Below are 19,738 nucleotides of genomic sequence, written 5' to 3' on the forward strand. Positions count from 1 at the left end.
TTCTTGTCTCGACTTGCATGACATCCTGCTGCACTTCAGGCTCTTTGATCCTGATTGTTATTCTTGTGCTCTGTAAATATTAACACTTGGATGAGAAGGGTGGTAACGTTACAGTCTCTTTGTCAGTCGGAAACCAGGGGGAACAGTGGCTCCTGCAGGTGAGTCAGCCGAAATTACACTGCTCGTTTATCAAGTGTTCAAAGCAACTGCGCACCTTTCCTTCTCTGGCCCTGTTGCTGCTGCTCCCTCACTCGGTGTCTGCTGTTTGCTCACTCCAGAGCTCACCTGAGGAGGTGTTTTCCTGGTTACTGTGAAGGTCTGAGCTGTGTTAGAGGAGGGTTCTACCGAGCCTTGCACTGAGAGCTGTCAGAGTTCTGCCATGACACCCCAGCACAGTGTGACATCAGGGAAGGACTGCATATACACACATACAAATTTGGTGTATAAATCTGGTCTGCTCCTGATCCAGCCTGGAGTTCTGTACTGGGGCTTTAAAGGTTCAGCTTCAGCAAGTGTTGCTTTGTGTGATTGCTGCACAGGGAAAATCCTCTGTGAGTGTGCCTGGCTTGTGCCTTGTCCTGCCCATGTCCTTCCAGAGGTCAGGGACTGCAGTGACACTGCCCTGGAGCTGATTTCCCTCCAGAAACCCACAGCTGGTGAAAGCTTTATTTCCTCTTCCAGGCCAATGGCCATGTGCCTCCGAGCCCAGCCTGTGGAACAGCAGCTGAGAATGCAGCAGAAGAAGCAGCAGCAGCAGAGGACGAGACACAGGTTTGTGTGTCCTGGAATTGGATGACAGGGAATACCAGGTTTCCTAGGCTGGATTTGCTACCAGAGATGAACAGTAACTGTGACTGACCAAACCCAGTCAACCCCTTCTGTGGCATCATCTTGTCCTCCACATACGGAAAGAATTGGTGTCACTTGGACACCGTAATAGAAATTACTTAGTTCTATCTCCAGATTTTGTGTTTCTGATGGAGGAATTCACAGAGTAAGCAGTGCCTGTACATCCAAACCTGAATTCCTGCTCACACACATGCTGAAAGTTGATTGAAATTGTAGTTCAAGGTGTTGAGGGCACGAGTGATTCCCTGTTTGTTCCCTCCCAGTCTACTGACTCTGAGGATAACCTGGTGCTGGGCAGGAAGGCCTCGCTGTCTGACCTGACGAGCATCGGGGACATCAACGCGCTCTCCGTGCGACAGCTGAAGGAAATCCTCGCCCGCAACTTCGTCAACTACAAAGGCTGCTGTGAGAAGTGGGAGCTGCTGGAGAGGGTCACTCGCCTCTACAAAGAGAAGGACCTTCAACATCTGGGTAAGAAACGTGGCAAACATGTGCCTGTTTCCCACGTTTTGCCTTTTTATGGACAGCTGTACAAGGAAGTAGAACTCACATTTCTGGTGCAGCAGAGTGAGGAGGAAGGAGGGAGTGTTTTGTACAGAGTGGAAGGAGCTGAACTCTGCTCAGCACTCCTTGTAGCTGTTTGAGGAGAGAGTTCTGGATGCTCTGGACAGGGACTGCGCTGAAGCAGCAGCACGAGGGCTGTGCATCCTTCACCTTGCTGTTGTGCATGGCCCTGACAGATCGCACTGGGCACTGCCTCAGCCTCAGAGCAGCTGGTGGGTGGCTGTACACGACTGGATGTGCTGGGGTGAGCTCTTACCTCTTGGCTCATGGTACCTGACAAAGCCAGCAGGGAAATGCCCTGCCCAGGCAGGAAACTGCCACCAAAGAGCAGCTGGCAGATTCAGGGCAGTGCCTCCCAGGCCTGCCCAGCTGTGGGTAGCTGGGGTTTCACTTTCTTACCACAAGTCTGTTCCTGCTGCACATGCTGGGCCTGCACAGGTGGCTGTGAGGGGACACAGGTGCATAGAGAATGTATCTGGCCTGATCTTCCAGGTGCCAGTTTGCACTTCCAAGGGATTTCTTAAAAAAGACACATATTTGTAAATTACTTACAAGAGAAACTTACTTTAACACTTTGATTTCATACGTTTGTTTCTCAGTGCTGTCCAAAGCAGTGTTGTTCTCTTAAACACATCTCTCTAGGCTTTGTCCTCTATGGATGATCCAAGATTAAAGACACCAGCTTTGGGGTTATATTCTTTCATTATCTTGTGCTTTTGATGCAATTTATCCTTTTACTTCACTCACTGTGTCTGTGCTCAGCCATTTGGTGATTGTGTAACAGCAGAGGACCTGGCACAAGGGGCTGCTGCAGGTGCAGCACTGGGAAGCCAAACTTTGCATACGTTCCAAGGCTGTCTTAACAGTTGACACATCCCTTGGGATCCCTTATCTCTGGAAGGCTTTAGCTGTTGTGTAAGCTCTCTATAGGAGAAGTTTCTTGCCAGTTGTTGAACCTGTCCTGATCAGAGCCCCAGCCTGAGCCTCCCATGGGCATCAGCAAAAAGCAGTTTTGGTTTAGCAACTCCCTCAGGGTTTTCAGCCCCTGCCTGGTAACACTTCTATCCCAGCTTCTCAGATTCTCACCAAAGCCCTCTCTCTTCTTCTGTTGCAGTTTTGGACACTGATGATCAAACTGGTGAGTGAGATCCTTAATCATGGAGTTGTTTATTGGGAAAAACCCTCCAAGATTGAGTCCAACCAGCACTGCCACAGCCACCCGTAAACCATGCTCCCAAATGCCACATCTGCATGGCTTTTAAATCCCCCCCAGGGTTGTTTATTCCACCACTGCCCTGAGCAGCCTGTTCCAGAGCTTGACAACCCTTTTGAAAATGGATATTAGGAAAAATTTCTATCTAAACCTCCCTGGCACAGCTTGAGGCCGTTTCCTCCTGTGCTGTTGCTTGGGAAGAGAAACCCGTGTTGCTTCATTTGCCTCATCACTGAGAATCTCAGTGGTATTTGTTTCCATCTCACAGAAATTAATGTGTAAAAGCTGAAACTTCTGCTCCTCGCCAGCTGCTGGAGCAGCCTCAAGGGGAATTCCTTCGCAGACCTTATCCCTTAGGGAATCCCTTCAGCAGAGCCCACTCGAATTGCACAAACCCGCCACACCTCCCTTTGTCTGACCCACCCGTGCTCTCCTGTCCCCTCAGGTGCTGCTGGGCCCCCCAGCAGCGAGGACAACCTGTGCAGGATCTGCATGGATGCTCCCACCGACTGCGTGCTGCTGGAATGTGGGCACATGGTGACGTGCACCAAGTGCGGGAAGCGCATGAGCGAGTGCCCCATCTGCCGCCAGTACGTGATCAGGGCCGTGCACGTCTTCAGGACCTAAGGGTGGCTGTGGGGTCAGGGCTGCTGCTGCCTTAAAGCCTCAGTGCTCTTAGGAAAAGGGCCAACAACATCCCTGCAAATAATTACTTTGGAGATTAGCAATGGACCCCGCTGCAAGGGAGGGAAGGAGGAAGCCTGGGGAAAACTGCTCTGCTCAAGCCATGCCCGACTCTGCTCGTCCCACCATCGTGCTTTACACCACAGTGCCTGGACTCCTTGGAGCTCATTGCCAGCAATCATTAACCACCTCCATCCTAGGATAATTTGAGGACAGATGGACACCCAGCTTTCCACCAGGAAGATCAGCTCCAGAGGCTTTGTATTTTCCTCTGAATAATAAAAGTGAACTGGGATCTCAAAAAGTGTCCTTTGTTTTGCTGCTCAGGCTACACCCAGCAAAAAGTTGATTTTCAAAGATTAAAATGTCACTGTGCTTGTTAATTTTATTTTTAACTTAATGTAAAATTGTTATGCTTGCAGGACAGGCAAGACCACCCCTGCTTTCCCTAATTCCAGCCTAGTGCAATTGTGGAAAAGTGTGTAATTTTTTATCAAGGTTGTCTTTGTATTAATGGAAACTGTCAGGGGAGGGAGGCTGGGAAGGCTCAGCCTTGCCCTGTGTGCTGGGTTTGTGTTTCTGTGCCAGAGGGAGGTTTCTGGTTTGATTTTGTCAACTTTGACTTCACAGCACGTGCCAGAGGTGGGGCTCAAACTGAACTGGCCTCACTTGCTGAGGGAGCTACAAATCCAAGGCTTGAGTCTTCCCCAGGGTTTAGTGAGGAAACCACGCAGCTGCAGAGCCATGAGGACTCCACTGCTACACAATCATATTTAAGGACAGGTGACTTTTTCTTTTTTTGAAAGGGAATCAAGAAAAAAAAGCCTTTGTCTCCCTTGGATCCATGAGCAATCTCTGCTTCCCCCATCCTCCCCAGTGCTCAGTTCTACAGTTCTGTTAACTTCCACTGCTCATCAAAAGCAATTTATTTGTCCTTTCTGCTGGTGACGGTGGGGAGGAGGGAGTCTGTGGTCTGATCCCTGACAGCGCTCCTGAGCAGTGTGTTCAGCTGGAAGAGACTTCCTAGAGAAGTCTGGCAGTTCTTGCTGGAGGTGATTGTAGCTGGTGTATTTTCCCCTCAGTGGCCTGTAAGCATGCAGGGCACTTGGCTGCTGCACAGCCAGGCTTCAGCATCCTGCTGCCTTGAGTGTCCAGCACCATGGGAGTGTTCCCTCATCCCAAGGCAGCTGTGAAGCTGATTCCCCCCTGCAGCAGAGCTTTCCGGGCTGCCTGTGGGGAGCGGGGACGGCTCCGTGCTCAAACCTGGCTGGCAGCAGAGAACAGCACAGGCCCAGCGTCCCCTCAGCTCCTGAGGCACTGCAGGGCAGCCACAGGGACAGCACAGAAGCTCCTGTGCAGTGAGTGGGCAAGTGGCAACAGCAAATTCCCCTTGGGTGTTCTTGAACAGGGACAGTGCCACGAGAGCAGCTCAGCTCAGGGAGCCAGGGTCTGCTCTGGGAGCTGCAGCCAGAACAGCACCTGAGGTGAGAAATCCATGGCTCAGGAGGCAGCAGGAGAGGCGCTGCTGAGGTGCTCTCAGAGCTCCACAAAAATGCAGCAGCTGCTGCAGTTCACTGAACTCAGCATTCTGAGTTCTGCCTCTGTCCCTGGTCAGGTTGTTCTTCAATCTTTGACTTTAACAGGTTCCAGCACAAGAACAAACTGAACAAGTCAGTGCATCACGAGAGGACAGGTAAGACTCTGCTCTGGAGAGGGCACAGGGAGCTCGGAGAGCTGCAGCAACACACAAAGTGCTGAGCAGCCTCATTTGGGAAACTCACTGTGAAAATTCACGTTGTCATATTCTTCAATAAACTCAGGGCTGGGGGAATTCAGCAGGAAGATGATTCCCCTATGGATAGATGTGCTTTTCCTTGTAGAGGGTAGGCTTATTTTCTACAGCAGGTAAATCAAGCTGCAGATCAATGCCTGAAATTTTAGGGATGAAAAGATCCACCCACCCTGTGACTCCAAAATGTGCTTTGTGAAGGGAGGACTCTTCTTGCTTCCCTTATAAAAATGGATTCTCTACTTATGGATATGAGGTTTTTTTAAAGGAAAATCAAAATTTGGAGGAAACTGATTAATGATCCAAAGGAATATAATGTTCTGAACTAATAAAGTAAATGGAAATATTTATGTGCTTTATGTACACTGTACATTGTTTAAAGATTTAAAGAGTTAATATTCTACTTGAAAGGGCATGTTATTCACTATTAAATCCTCTGGTACTATGATGGTTAAACTTACTAGTTTTGGTACAGAAGTCTGGTTTATAATTTTATAATAAAGTTGAAATGTGATTTAGTTAACTTTGTTTCTGACTGTTACAAGCAGACAGAGCTACTGCTGAACCTCAGCCAGAAGCTGGGATCCCAGGTGTTTAAATGTTGTTATTGGGGGGGTGCAGAAGAGGTTGGAGGGGGAAAAAATTACCTGACAACTCAAATGACCTTGGCACCACAGCCAAGAGTCCCATGGAGCTGATGGTCTGTTTTCCTGAACAGGAAGAGAAGAACCTGTGGAAAATAAGTCCTGACAGCAAAGGAGAAGCTGCTTCAGTTTTATTTCTTTATCTATAAAAATACCCAAACTTTAAAAACCCAAGGAGACTAAACCATCACCTGGATAAGGGCAATGGTCTACAGAATGGGCGGGAAAAGGGGATTCAGCAGTGACATTTCTTCAGAGTTTTTTAAATTCATTCCATAGGGTTGCTCCGGATCTCTGTAGCTACCTCTGAGGGCATTTCCTGTCTATCCACATCTGCCAGAAGGAATCTCCCCTTTCCTTCCACCTCTCTATTTATTCCCAGCTGTTCCTGTGCCAGCACTGCCCCCTCTGCTAGCACGGGGCCAGCAGCCTGCGCTTGCGGATGCATTCCCAGATCCACCTGGCAGTCACCCGCTGGGCACCGGGATTGGCATCCATGTCCCCAAGCACGTGGGTGGCTGAGGCCGTGTCGAACTCCGGCACCAGGTCCCCATCGTAGGCGATGAAGTAGCGGCGGATTCTGGCGAAGTCCTTCACGGAGGGGGCCAGGTACAGCTTCACCCCCGTGAAAATGTCCAGCAGCGGCTGCTGAGGGGGGAAGGAGAAGCAGAGCTTGGGCAAAACATTGCTTGGAATGGAGCTGGACAGACAACAACTGCCCCAGCGTCCTCCCACCCCGCCGTGGGTGCCTGCCAGCTGGCTGTACCTTTTTTCCGTTGTCCTCCATCTCCGATGCTTTTCTCTTCTCCCCTCGTTTCTCCTCGGCTTTCTGAGGGGATCCAATGACTCCTCTGCTCTCTAAAAACAAAAACTTGGCTCATGTGTGTGCTCTGTCCAGATACTTGGTTGTGTTTTAATGTGGGGGGAGAGTAAAGAGTAGAAGGGGAAAGTTTCCTCCCCTCTTTCAGGAAAATTCATGAATTACATTTTTTCTACTGGAAATGGTGAGGGGCAGCCTCCTGCCCCCATTCCCAGGCTGCTGCTGCCACCTGCCCTCTGCTGTCACCCCTCTGTCCTGTGTGAAACTGCTCAGCAATCTGCTTCATGTTCCAGCTCAATTCACCTGGAAACCACCTCCAGCCACGTGTCCCTTTATACACATGAATTACACCCAAATAAAATCAAACACTCATGGCCAACACTGTCAAAGCAAAGGGCTGTGACCTGCAGGAGTGGGAGCAGCGAACACCAACCTGAACAGCATCACTAGAGCTGTTGCCATCCATCTTTTCCCAATCCCTGGACATCTCAGAGCTGTGTTACTCAATTCATACTGGGCCAAGCCAAGGATCTGAACAGCTTTGCCCAAGATCCCTGAGATCCATGTGCAAGGTGGGATCATCAAGCCTCTGACAGAAGGCAAGGACCCAGAGGACACAGGCCCAGGCTCCTCTCCTGAAAGCACCATCTTACCTTCTGCCTTCTGGGCTTTTGCAGGGGACTTGCTTGGGGGACTCTTAATACTGCTGTGAGGTGTGGAAGACCTGGAATTCTCATCATTCTCTCCACTGCTGCCAGCTGTGGACTCATCTTCCTCTCCAGCCACCACACTGAAATCAGCCTTCTCCTTGGAGAGCTGGTACAGCTCCTGCCCAGCAGAAAGAGAGCACTGATCATGTGTGACACTGGACACAAACTGGGATGCAGACTGCTCTGGATTTTTCCCCCCTGAAGTGTTTGCTCAGATGCTTTTTCTTCCTGCACCTCTGCAGTCATTTTCCTGTCAGCTCTGCCCCAGCATTCCACCCTTCTGTCTGGCATTAAGGGAAGCCACACAGGGAGGAACAAAAGCCACATCCACATCATCTGCCACAGAGCAAGACAGCCCCATTCACCAGAGCCTGAAGAGTGAGCAGTGCCCAGTGCTCAGAGCCCATCTGCAGAGGGGTTTGTTCCTCTCTCCTCCCCACAGGGATCCCGACAGGCCCCAGGGGGCTGTGTCACTCCTGCTTTCCATGGCACAAGCAGCCCTGGCAGCTGCTGCCAGCCCCAAAGTGCAGCAACTCCTCTGAGCACAGAGCTGTCCCCCACTGCTGGGGCTGGCACTGGGCCCCTTCCCTCAGCACAGGAGGGTGAAGGGGTGGCTGCAGCCCAGGGGGCCTGGCTGGTGCCACTTGGCCCCTGTGCCCCAGGACACCCACAGGCACGTCCCAAATGCCTCTCCCAAACTCAGCAACTGACAGGAAACCGAGTGACCATGGAGGGAATAAAGGTCACTCTGAGGAAGGCAATTCCTCACCCTGGCACAAGAGCTGACAGAACCAATTGCCAGCACAGACTTTCCTCACAGGGCACAACACCACAACAGCTCAAGGGACCTGAGAGGCCTCCACAGCAGAACAACCCAGCCCGAGCCTGGCATGAAGGGAGAATGGAAGGTGTCATCGCAGGCAGCAGCCAGCAGGTGCCTTCACTGCATGCCCTGCTGTGTGATTTGTCTCTGAAGCACAGACTGGAGCCAGAACCAGCTCTCCCTGTGCTGTGGGGCCCTGTGCTGACCCACCCTGAGCTGCTGCAGGTTGGTGGCCCTGTGCTGACCCACCTTGAGCTGCTGCAGGTTGGTGGCTGTCTGCCAGTCCTTGTCGTCGCGGATGCGGGTGCAGCGCGGGAAGCGGATGGAGATCCCGTCCGCAGTGTGAGCCTCGGCCTTGGAGAACTCGGCCCCGGTGATCTCCCACACGGGGGCTTTCTAAACACAGCAGGGAGGAAGCCACGTCACATTCCCCTGCTCTCTCAGGAGGCAGCTCCAAAGTGTCTCAGCCCCGCTCACACCCCACCCCAGCACGGTTCCACATACACAAACTGCCCTTCCTGGTCACCTTCATTAGAAAAAGCTCATTTTTCACTAAGCCAGAGATCCTTCACTAACACAAAATGCCAATTTCTAAGTAACACCTCCTGTTTCAGGATACATGGCACAGACCATACTGACACATTCCCTACAACAACAGCAACTTTTGGGTTGCAGTTGTGCTTCAACCATTTGAAGTCGGATTTCTCATATATCTCAAATTTAAAGTAAGCTCACTTCTGGAAGGGATTTAATGCACAAGAATATTTCCCAAAACTGCTGCAGGTGTGATTTCTTCATGAAGCTCTTAGCCTCAAATGCACCTGCAAGATTGAGAGATAAAAACTTGTGCTTAATTTCCCGTTCCAAGTATGAAGATTAATTTTGTAACAGAGACAACTTCTAAGTTGTCCTAAAGGATTTATAGAAGATTCCAGAGTAAGGGCTGGGAAATGCTAAATGATTATGAGAGCACTCACCTTTGGATCTGGGACAATGAAGTCTGGGTAGTAGATTTTGTTAATTTTTAGCCACCTTGGAATTTTACTAGGATCCTATTAATTCAAAGCACAAAATTAAAATTTTTGACACTTATCATCATATATAAACCTAATTCTACAAAAAAAGCTGTTGAAACACAACCTAGAAGTAGATCAGCATAGAAGTATTACATTGCCTTTGCATGGATGAAACTTGCACTGATCTGCAGCAGTTTCTCTCATCTAGAAAATCACAAGTATTACCTGAAACAGCCCTCACTTCCTGTCATTCTGTGGCTGAAACAAGAACAGTTGCTCCAATTGTGATTCATGTAAAACTACAGATTTTTTTTTAAGCTTCTACAACTTTGATGCAAATGGCCTTCAGGATGTCAAGGTAATTTTAAAATTCAGCTCTTTGTTTATTTGTCCAGTCTTGAAAAGCAAGGTAAGCAATTTACAGAAATCTTAACTCCAACCCCAGGTTATGGAGCCACCAGACCAGAGTCTGACTGAGCACTTCCCTCCCACAGCCCCATCTAGTGACTGCCTTTGCCAATCACAACGTGCCCAAAAATCCAGATAAAAAATTGCTATCTTCCCAAGGAAACTTTGCCCTAGCAGGAAACAGATGGTGCCTGGCTTCCCACTCAGTGTCTGGGTACAGATCCCAGGCAGTGCCTCATGCAGGAGCTGGCTGCACTCACAGCTCACTTGTGGGAAGTGGTTGATGTGCTTTAACTCTGATTCATTCCTGGCAGGGCATTTCCACCCTGCAGTGAAGCAGCACCTCAAGGGCAGCTCAGCCCTTGGCTCTCCCCTCTCACCTTGCTGATCTTCACCATGTCCAGCTCTGTCTGCAGACGTGCCAGGGTGGCGTCATCGTGGCCACCGGAGCACTTGGTCACAGTGCACCACTTCTCGCTCTTGGGGTCGTAGCAGCCCATGAGGAAGATGGACATCATCCCACCTGCACAGGGACAGCAGGGGCTCACACCTTCTACAGGACAAGCCAAAACCCTTTCCCATCTTTGGGAGCCAAAGGGGCTTGGGCTGGTGTGGAGCATCAGCTCCACTCAAAGCTGAACAGAGCCTCTGCACTGTGCAACAGCCCAGCCCAACACCTCCAGCTCTGCTGTGCCAACTGCCCACAGCAAACCCACAGCCCAGCACGTGATGGGCTGCAGCAGGCAATCCCTGCTCCAGCCACTCTCCTTCTGGAGGCCTGCAACAGGAATACCTTGGGAGTTCCCTGAACAAACAGATCTCTGCCTTAAGCCAACTCCAGACCTACCTTTACTGCCTTGTCCATAGAAAGCCCCCAGCACCACCAGGTCAGCTGTGTCAGCCATCGCCCCCTCATTGAGATAATCCTTCTTCACCTTCAGCCAGTGGCGTTTCCCTGGTTCATAACTACCCTGTGCAAAGCAAGGCAGAACCCCTCAGAGAGATCCCCCTGGTGGCAGCAGCACCTCACACAGCCCTGGCCTTTACCCAGCTCAGCAGCTCCTGAGCACAGAAGGAGGAGCAGCTTAGACTGGATGGCAGCATTGAGAGGAACCCAGAGATGTTTCAAGAATGCTCAGGGTGTGATTCTGTCTCAGAGCTGGTTCTGCTGTCATTCCCCAATTCCCAGCTTACACCAGTAAAGAGTGAATGTGAACTTGCCTTGACATCTTTCAGCACCAGCCCTTCCAGCCCCTCCCGGATGACTCGGGTGATCATGTCTGCCAGGTCTGAAGCTTTCTGGAAAGGAGACGGATCATGGTTAGCTCAGGACTGTAAAAAGGGCTGAGGTCTGCAGGCTTTTTGTTTGGAGCAGTGGTGCACTAAACCCAAAGCAACTGCAGAGAGATGAACAGGTAGTTTCACAACAGTTCTCCTAAGAGGATCCTGCACACGTTCTCTTTGCTGCACAGTGACCAAGCTGGGAACATGTCCCCAGAAGAAAAGGTTTGTCTAGTTAAAAAGTACCCCCCAGAGATGTGGCTGCCCCACTGACTGTGTCCCAGTATGTCCCAGATCAGATTTTCTCAGCCAGCAGCACCAGCTTCCTTCTCTAACCAACTGCCTTGGGACCTATGAACCTTCTTCTGCCCAGAATTTCCAAGCGTTCTCCACCAAAGCCAAAGTGCTACAGAAATCAGTAGCAATGGGGAAAAATAATGGGACATCAGGCTTGTGCATAAGCAAAGGAAAAGCACAGCATGCTGCTGCCTAAAGGCAGCTTTTAGCAGCCAGGGTGTCTCAGGCTGTGTGGCACTTGAAGCTGCCAGTTTGGGAAGTGGCAGCAGTCTGGCTCCCTTCAACCACGCTGCAGTCACAGCTCTGCACTGCACAGACTGAGTGACAACAGGCTTTAGCTCCTCCTAACAGTGTCAGAGCGACAATGGCTGGAAAATCATTAACAAGCTAAAAAACTTGAGGTATGCAAGTTAAGATTATGCTGAAGGGGTTGGAGCCAGCACAAGATGGGAATACAGAACTGGCTCAGGAAGTCTTGCACACAGAGCAGAAGCAGAACCATTTTTCCAGGGTGAATTTGCAGACTTAAATCATTAAAAAAAAGCCAAGTGGTGAAGGAGCAGGGTTAGGGCTGTAAGGGCACCCTGGACTCACTGTGACGTGTTTCATCTCCGAGAACAGGATCCGGTTGGGGATTTCCACCATGTTGTCGTGGAGGAACTTGCGCCGTTCACACAGGGGCCTAGAGCAGGGCATGGACAGTGAGGGACAAGCAGCAATCCCAACAGCAACACTGAGAAAAAGCTCTTTAAGTCATTCAATGATTCATCCCAGAGAGTTCCAGAGAGGACAACTCGTTCTTACTTTCCTCCAGGAAGTGACAGAACAGAAATTCCACGTTAATTGTGTGTTTAGGGGACATGAGCAGCTGAGATGCAGCTAATCCCAATATCTGGGAGAGCAAGAGGAGCTCCACAGTAAAACTCCTTGGCACGGCAAGATCCCTCCCAGGCAGCCCTGATTTTACAGTGAGTGGCCAGTCTGACAGCCCAGGTGAACTGGTCTCTCTGCACTGGTGGAGTTTTCCAGCCAGTTTATCCTGGGAAACCAGCCCAGCCACTCTCCCCTGCCAGACGCACCTGTCCATCAGGCTGACATCATTGAAGTAGATGCAGTCAAACACAAACAGGCAAACGTTGGCATCTTGGAAAGCAGCTTTCTGAAACACAATGAACATCAACCCAGAGAATTCTGCAGGCACAGCAAACAATTTTAGAAAAGTAATAAAAACAAAAGGATGGATTTTTCTCTCTATAATGTTTTAGGTATGATAAGCTTAGGCCTCTTCTACAAGTATTCTGAGAATTAAGATTTACATTGAATGTGACAAAGCACAAGCTAAGAAGATAAAAAATGTTCATTTCCTAGGAATGGGAAATAATGCTAAAAATATTAATGACTTTGGGCAATGCAACATCTGTCACTACTGCTGCAAAAAACCCAACACATTTCTAGAGACAGCAGATTAATGGCTACTTTTAACTTAAGCAGTTATAGTTCAATTTTCATTTTCCTGTCCTCTTCCTCACCCCCATTCAGTCTAGACACAAGGACTACATAACTCTTATATAGAATAATCACTGCATCCCTGTGGTCTCCCAGGCTGCCATACATTGCTCAAGCCATGAGAAACAATGACAGAACTGCAAGATTTTCCAAAGATTTTTTAGTATTATTATGACCTTAATTTAAAATTAATATTTTAGTATTAATATTGTGAGATGAAGTTTTGTTAATGTGCTGCCAGTGGTCAGGTTAATATCCAATCTACTGTATTAGAGCAGTAGCTTTTCAATATCAGCCTTCTCAGGGATCTTTTTTTCCCCCCAGATGCTCTAACAAGCACCAGAGCTCTGAAATGACGCTGTGATAATTAACAGAATGTGTTTAAATCAGCAGAGTAACAGCCTTCAAACACAACAAAGCATTTTTAATTTTTTTTTTTACCTTGTGCACACCAAGAGTCCCAAAAGGAAGTGGCTTGCCAGTTTTATTGTCAATTAGGAGAACTTCTGAATCCAGGATCATACTTTGCCCACCAGGGAAAGCCTGGGGGATGAAGTCCTTAAAATGGGCTACCTTGGGAAAAGAAAAGAAAAATAACTGGCTGAAGAGAGGGATTCACTCAATGCAGGTGTTTTCTCCACAAGTATCTGAGGCACATGTGGCACATCTGCACTGCTCTGGTACCCACAGCAGTCTACAAATAGAAAAATGAGGCTTTAATAAACAGAACCAAGGCATCCAGCTGGCACCAAGGCTCCCAAAATGCAGTGCACAAAGAGGACTCTACAGAAGACAGATGAAATTTGGTTCCAAGCTCTTAATGTGCATCAAAATTAAATGATCACAATGTTAAGTGTTGTTTTTCCAGATCCTACACATCTCCATAAATTACAAGTAAGTCTCCAAGAGAAGGAACTATTGGGAATGCAGTGGGTGAGCTGGCACAAGGGATGAGGCAGTGCCCAGGTGCTTACTTTGTGGGGGAGCACAGGTTTGAGGCTCCTGCTGAAGTAGCTGAAGTGATCTCCGTTCTTGTGCACCTGCACGCGCTCGCCGTCGTACTTGATCTCGGCGTACATCCCGTTGGGACACTTCTTCATGGCGTACTCGATGGACTTGCAGGCCTCAGCCTTGGGGACAGAGGATCCAGAACCCAGGTGACACATGGGAAATAAAGCTACTCCTCCCTAAGTTCATGAATGAGCTACAATGAATTCCCTTGTGCAGCTAATCTCTGTTAGCAAGTCCAAGTTTTCCTTAATTACTCGCTCACTTAGAATCATCTGCATATGCCCAGATAATTACAGCTTTTCAGTGCTTATCCCCTCCAAATGCTTTAAAATGCACTGTGCCTTTTGTAGGAGTGTGCTCAGCCCAGAAGTAAATATTTAACTCTGCTTTGTTCACACAAAAAGCCTGACTTATTTGAATCTCTAATCCACTGGAAAGCTTAACGCTACTTCCAGAGAAAGGATCAACTTCTGCAATGACAGCAAACAAATATAAAAGACTGAGAGCAAGACTGAAAGCAAGGCAAGGTTTTAGCTTGGCAGTGGCACTGAAGGTGCAAGTACTGAGCATACTGAATACTTGGCCTCGTGGAAGGAGATGCTTTCTGAACTGGCATTAAACAACACTGAGCCCTGCACAGTCAGCCCGTGCTGAACAAGCACTGACCCTTCCAGCTGGGGCTCTCTGCTCCCTGCCTGCCTGGCAGGAGGGGCCCCAACCTACCAGCATGGGCTGCACCGGGGTCATGAGCGAGGCCTGCACGCTCAGGGTCCTCTTCAGCCCCGGCGCCTTCTCGGCCTCCTGCTGGTTGTGCAGCACCCGCTCCACCACGTCCTGCAGGTTCCGCGAGGCCTTGAACGCCTCGTAGGCGTTGGGATCCAGAGCATCCAACCTGCAACCCATTGGGGAGGGGGGAACATTGATCAGCCCCGGGCCTGCTGCTGCTGCTGCCTCAGGAAATGAGCTTTTCTGGGTTTATTAAAGCACTTACACGTGCTTTGCTCCAGCATTCATTTTCAAGTCATGCTTAATTAGCCTGATGATGCATTTCAGGTCGTTGCCCGTACACCTGAAGAAGAGAAGATTCAGCAATGGTAGACATTGAACTGAACAGCTTTCCAGCTGAAAAGAAGGAACTGATCCAGGTCTCTTTAAAAAAAGGCCCTCCCTGTGTGGAGGGTTTAAACAAAACTGAGAACACACGTTACTAGTGACACCTCAGAGGCACAAGGGGATCTCCAAAAGGCTTTCCAGCATCTTTATGCCAACATTAGTTCTGCCTCGGTGTTGATGTACCTTCCAAAATTTACTTAATTAACACATCAAGAGTAGCTAATAGTAAAATCCTCAGCCTCAGAGCAAGAATTTTTGTCTAAAAGTCTTGAAGGCTTTCCCCAACATATTTAAGAACAACAACTTAATTAACAGCTAAACACCATTAGTGTATTTCTGCAAATCACTTGTTTGGTACTGACTGAAGAGTCCTGACAGGCAGGGATGAAGTTCTCTGGCATGAACAAGAGCCATAAATATTCTCCATTGCTGTCAAGGGTGTCTCAATCACACCACTAACAGCAGCTTACAGATGCTAATTAATCAGTCTCTGTGGCTCATAATCAAGTTTTCACCTACTCCAGCTTGCAGAGAACCACTCCCAGTGTTTGGGCAAACCTTCAGAGGCAGATTCCTGCCCTCACCTGCGACTGATCTGCTGCAGGACAGTCTGCTGGTCATCCTCCTTGGTGAGCTTGGACAGCTGGATTAGGAATTCATCGACCTCCTGGATGGTCAGGAGGCTCTTGGCTGCTGGAGGACAAGTCTTGCTCTGCTCGAAGAAGATCCGTATGGTCTCGGAAACATCTCCCTGTCTCCAAAAACAAAACCAGGGTGTGGATGAGAGGCATGGCCAGAGAATGGGGGTGCCACTGGGGATTCAGCATGGTTGCAGTGAGGATAAAGGACAGGACTGATGCTGGGATTGTGCAAAGAAATCAAACACTCAAGGAAGCTGCCACGACACATGAAGCTGCTCAGCTGTTTCATTTGCCAAAAAAGGTAATTAAGAGTACCAGCATCATTTCATGGCTCTATTTTTCACTGCTGCAGCAGCACAGACCCTTTATTTCCTCAGGATGAATCCACTTGTAAATCCAAGGATGTGGGACAGGCTAGTGATGTCACTAGAAGGCACTACATAGCAAGGCAATGAACAGAGATGAAAGAATTACCTTTACTATCTAATTCACCCCTTTTCTGCACCTTGCAGTGAATCAGAGGGTGCACAGTCAATCACCAACTCCTGTGCACAGGGACTCAGTGCACAGCTGAGCACTTGCAACTGTACCAACTTAATTGTATCAACCAACTGCAGCTGCCAGTGACAGGTCTGTTAATTGAATCCCAGGTTTTGATATGTGATGGTACAAAAGGAGTCACATAAATCAGTTCTGTAGGAATGTACCAGACAAAGGAGTTTAGACAAACAGATGCAGCCCACCTTGCCTAGATAATTTTAGTCTTGCTTTCTAAAGCTTTGCAGGTGGATTCTTATCCTGCTTTCTGTTCAAGCATGATTTTCTACAGGTTCCAGATGGCAGAAAATGCTACAAAAACTGCTAAAGCCAAGGAAAACCAAAATACATCACCAGCTCCCATTCTAACAGTCAAGCTAAGGAGTAAAAAAACCCAAACCATTACAGAATTCCCATAAGCAAAGGGCTGAACAGCAGGAATTAAGAGAGCTGCTGTCTGCACTCACCTGCTCCAGGTCCCGGACCATTTCTTCCTGGTTGCAGTTAAAAATCCTACTGAACAGCTTTACAATCTGCTTATCATTCAAGTTGTAAACTATTTTAATGACACCTGGTAACAGCAGCTTAATGGTCAGGTATACATCACCATGAAAACCATCTGGAAAAAAAAAAAAGTCACATTATGACTCTGATGATTTATTTTCATGTCCTGGCTCTGGTTTGTGCCCATTTGAATAACCCTGGGATAAAACCCACAGCCGGGGCTTCTGTTTGCTCCACATGAAAGGAGTTCTTAGGGGAAATACCCACAATTTGCCTCTAAATCTGATCCCAGCACTAAATTTGGCACCTACAACACGAGTGAGACATTTTTGTCTGAATTTGCTATTTAAAGAGGAGTTCTCTTCTCAAAGATTATCTCCACAGTTCAGAAATCACCACAGCACAAGGCTGGGACCACACAACAATCAGATTTTAATTTCACCTCTCCTTTTGAACTCAGACTTTGAGGCTGATTGTGAGAGGGCTGAGAATGCCAAGCAGGAGCCATACCTCCTGCAGATCCCTTCCTGAGGAAGTCCTGGATGATCTGTGTTTTCACATTGTAGCTTGGCTTTTCGGCCACCATGGCACAGAGCTTCCGGAATTCCCGCAGCAGGCAGTCCTTGTGCTTGGGATCACACTTGGATGCAGACAGGCTGGACTTGTGGGCAGAGTTTGCAGGGGCATCTTCTGAATTCTTTGGCTTGGCTGCATCAAACACATCACAAGTTGCTTTTTTTAACAATAAGGAGCAAATGTTGAAGTTGCCTCTGCCTGGCAAGCTGGGAACAATCCCAGCATGCTGGCAAAGCTTCAGAGCTAAAATTGATGACTTTTATAAAAACCTTCAAACTATTTTTACCCTTCACGTTACACCAGAATTTTCTGGCTCTTAATTCTACCAGAAAAATATGATTAAACCACAGTGTAAAGGAATTTCTCCTTCCAGATGCCTCTGTTTTATTTATTTGTTCATTTTTTTCTACTTTACAGGTTTTTGCCCTTCACAGCAAGATGTTTGCCTAAGGTAATTTCTAAAATGGGGGAATATGTCCCAATCCCCTTTTCTCTCCTAACACCAATCCCCTACAGGAGGTGATGCCTTTGGCTGTGTTGTGGCTCTGGGCAGTTTGGAGCTCCAGGTGGGTGTCAGGTCAGTCAGAGCTCACACAGGGACTGTCCTGCTGGCAGCTGCTCCTCAAGACAAGTTTTCCCTTCCATGAACACCCTAACTGAGAATCCCTCACCAGTTTTTCCTGGATTTTGAGCTTCAGATGAGATAACTTTAGGCTATGCCTTCAGTTTGACTGGAATGAGCCAATGGATGCAGGCAGATGGAGTCAGTCTGACAATGAGGGGCATGGCAGAACCTTTGTTTCCTTGGGAATATTGGAAACTCCAACATCTTTCAAGACTGACAGCCTAAGCAGGCATTGACACCTTCTGGCAAACCAGAATTTAAAAAAACTAAGACTAAATCACCTACAGAAAAAACCTGCTGATCTGAGGCAACCTCTGATGCTGAGATTAGAAGAAACTGATTTCCCAGAACCAGTTTCTTGATTCTTACCAGTGAATCCAGAGAATTTCTTTGGTGGATCTTTTGTGGTCAGCTGTCCTGTGGCAGTGAGCTTTGCCTGCACTATCACCTTTTTCTTCGGGGTACCTCCAGTCTTGGAATTGGCTTCTGGAAAGCAGAAAGGTTCAAAGAGGCAGTCAGGAATAATCTCATACGTCCCTCAACATATTATGTATGCTAGAGAGTAAAAAGCCTTAACAGAAATGAGAATTGAAGGAGAAAAAAAATGTTGATGGTTTTTTTTTAGATAACAGAAGTTAAAAAAACATGTAATTTTTTTTAAAGATCACAGAAAAAGGTGAAAATGGAAAATAACTGATGCTTCCTCATGGGTTTTATTTGCTGTTGAATTAAATCACCTAGGCCTTGCCCACAATCAGTTGTGACAAATGAATTGAGGAGTACCACTGTAAAAGTGACCATTTCTTCCCTTTCCTACGTGGCTGAGACAGGGATTGCAGCAGCACCACACACTTTGTCCCTAAGGCATACAAATTAATCCATGAGGATTTCACGGCAAAGACACAGCTGGGTGACAACCTGTGGCATAACTTGAAAGCAAGGAGAAAAGCGACCCAGGCACTGCCTCGTGCCTCACCTGAGATGTACTTGTTGATTGTTTCTTTCTCCTCATCCTGCAGCTCTTCCCACCCCTCCAAGTCTGTGATGTCTTCGATTTTCTTGGTGGTGGCCCGGGCCTTGTCCAGCTTCTCAAACATGCACTTGACATGGTACCACTCCTTCATGTCCCCCCCGGACTCCGTGAAAGGATTGGGGACAATTTTCCCAATGCGCACCATCCCCTTCACGATCTTCTCCTTGCACTTCTTGCAGCCCGCGGTGCCTCGCTTGGCATAGTCCACACAGTACCTCTGCTCTGCCATGTCCTCCGCAGCTGTGCGGGCTGAGCGCGGCCAGGCGCCCAAAAGCAGGGAGAGACGAAACGCTCCGGCAGCGCCGCGCTGGTCTGTGGCTGGCAGGGAGACAGGCTGGAACAGCAGCTGGCACCAGTGGCCGGGCTTGACTCTGACACAGCAAGAGAAGGGTCTGGGCAAGGAGAGCTGTGGGCGAGGGCAGAACAGCGCTGTGCCCCTGCCGAGAGCGCGGGCAGCGTGTGACAGTGCCCTGCCGCCCGTGGGCATCCAGCCTGCGCTGCGGGTGCTGCGAGCGACAGAGGAGACACTGAGCACCCTCAGCGGTCCCAACCCCCACCCCCGGCCCGGCCCGCGCTCCCCTGCCCCACACCCCAACACCTCACGGCGCCCTCCTCGCTCCCAGGCCCTCTCCCGCCCCGAGGCCGCTTTCCCGCCCTGCCCGTCCCGGGCCAACCACCGGCTCCCATCGCCGCCGCATGCCCCAGGCCGCCCCCCCGCCGCTCACCGAGCTCCTCACGGTGCCGCCATCCCGCCCCCCGCTCCGTCCGGACCCCCAGGGCCCCCCCCCAGCCCCTCAGGCCGCGGCCGCGGCCGCCGCCAGGACACGAGCGCGCCCACCCGGCCTCCGTAGGGCCACGCGCGCGCGCGCGCCGCGCCAGGCCCCGCCCCTTCCGCCCCGAACAGCGGCCAGGGGCGGCGCAAAGCCAGGCCACGCCCCCTCGCCCCGTCTCGCCCCGCCCCCAGCACGCGCCGGGAGCCGTTTCCCGCCTCGGGCGCGGCTGAGGCGGCACCGGGACAGCGCCTGAGGCGGTGCAGGGTCCGTGCCCCGGGGCGGCACCGGGACAGCGCCTGAGGCGGTGCAGGGTCCGTGCCC

The 19,738-nt window shown here is 49.5% G+C and overlaps 2 protein-coding genes across 11 annotated transcripts in view; one reads left to right on the forward strand and one right to left on the reverse strand.

Moving 5' to 3' along the window:
* The window catches only part of RFFL (ring finger and FYVE like domain containing E3 ubiquitin protein ligase), a 30,959-nt gene extending 25,337 nt beyond the window's left edge, over positions 1 to 5,622 (forward strand). For all 8 annotated transcript variants that reach the window (XM_042026057.1, XM_042026054.1, XM_042026050.1 and 5 more), the window contains 4 exons: positions 682 to 771; positions 1,113 to 1,320; positions 2,528 to 2,551; positions 3,072 to 5,622. In XM_042026057.1, the coding sequence (XP_041881991.1) occupies positions 682 to 771; positions 1,113 to 1,320; positions 2,528 to 2,551; positions 3,072 to 3,253 (504 nt within the window). In that variant the 3' untranslated portion in view covers positions 3,254 to 5,622. The remainder of the gene's footprint in view (positions 1 to 681; positions 772 to 1,112; positions 1,321 to 2,527; positions 2,552 to 3,071) is intronic.
* Positions 5,623 to 5,859: 237 nt separating this feature from the next.
* LIG3 (DNA ligase 3) lies at positions 5,860 to 19,452 on the reverse strand. Of its 3 annotated transcripts, none has more exons than XM_042026047.1 (20): positions 19,370 to 19,452; positions 18,588 to 19,150; positions 17,981 to 18,097; positions 16,921 to 17,118; positions 16,374 to 16,525; positions 15,313 to 15,479; positions 14,607 to 14,684; positions 14,339 to 14,507; positions 13,579 to 13,734; positions 13,046 to 13,177; positions 12,178 to 12,257; positions 11,693 to 11,780; positions 10,742 to 10,819; positions 10,368 to 10,491; positions 9,901 to 10,043; positions 9,074 to 9,148; positions 8,346 to 8,492; positions 7,217 to 7,391; positions 6,510 to 6,601; positions 5,860 to 6,388 (listed from the first exon to the last, which is right to left on the reverse strand). In XM_042026047.1, the coding sequence occupies exons 2-20, from the start codon at positions 19,129 to 19,131 to the stop codon at positions 6,155 to 6,157; spliced, it is 2,949 nt and encodes a 982-aa protein (XP_041881981.1). In that variant the 5' UTR covers positions 19,132 to 19,150; positions 19,370 to 19,452; the 3' UTR covers positions 5,860 to 6,154. The 3 variants fall into 3 exon arrangements, with proteins under 3 accessions (XP_041881981.1, XP_041881980.1, XP_041881982.1); XM_042026046.1 differs by having other exon boundaries at positions 5,860 to 6,391; positions 19,370 to 19,451; XM_042026048.1 differs by having other exon boundaries at positions 5,860 to 6,391; positions 18,588 to 19,015; positions 19,370 to 19,413.
* Between the last annotated feature and the right edge of the window lie 286 nt (positions 19,453 to 19,738).

Source organism: Corvus kubaryi, unplaced genomic scaffold (assembly GCF_017639235.1).
Source record: "Corvus kubaryi isolate FWS band 111438036 unplaced genomic scaffold, C.kubaryi_AGA036_p1.0 37284, whole genome shotgun sequence".
NCBI classification, from domain to species: Eukaryota; Metazoa; Chordata; class Aves; order Passeriformes; family Corvidae; genus Corvus; species Corvus kubaryi.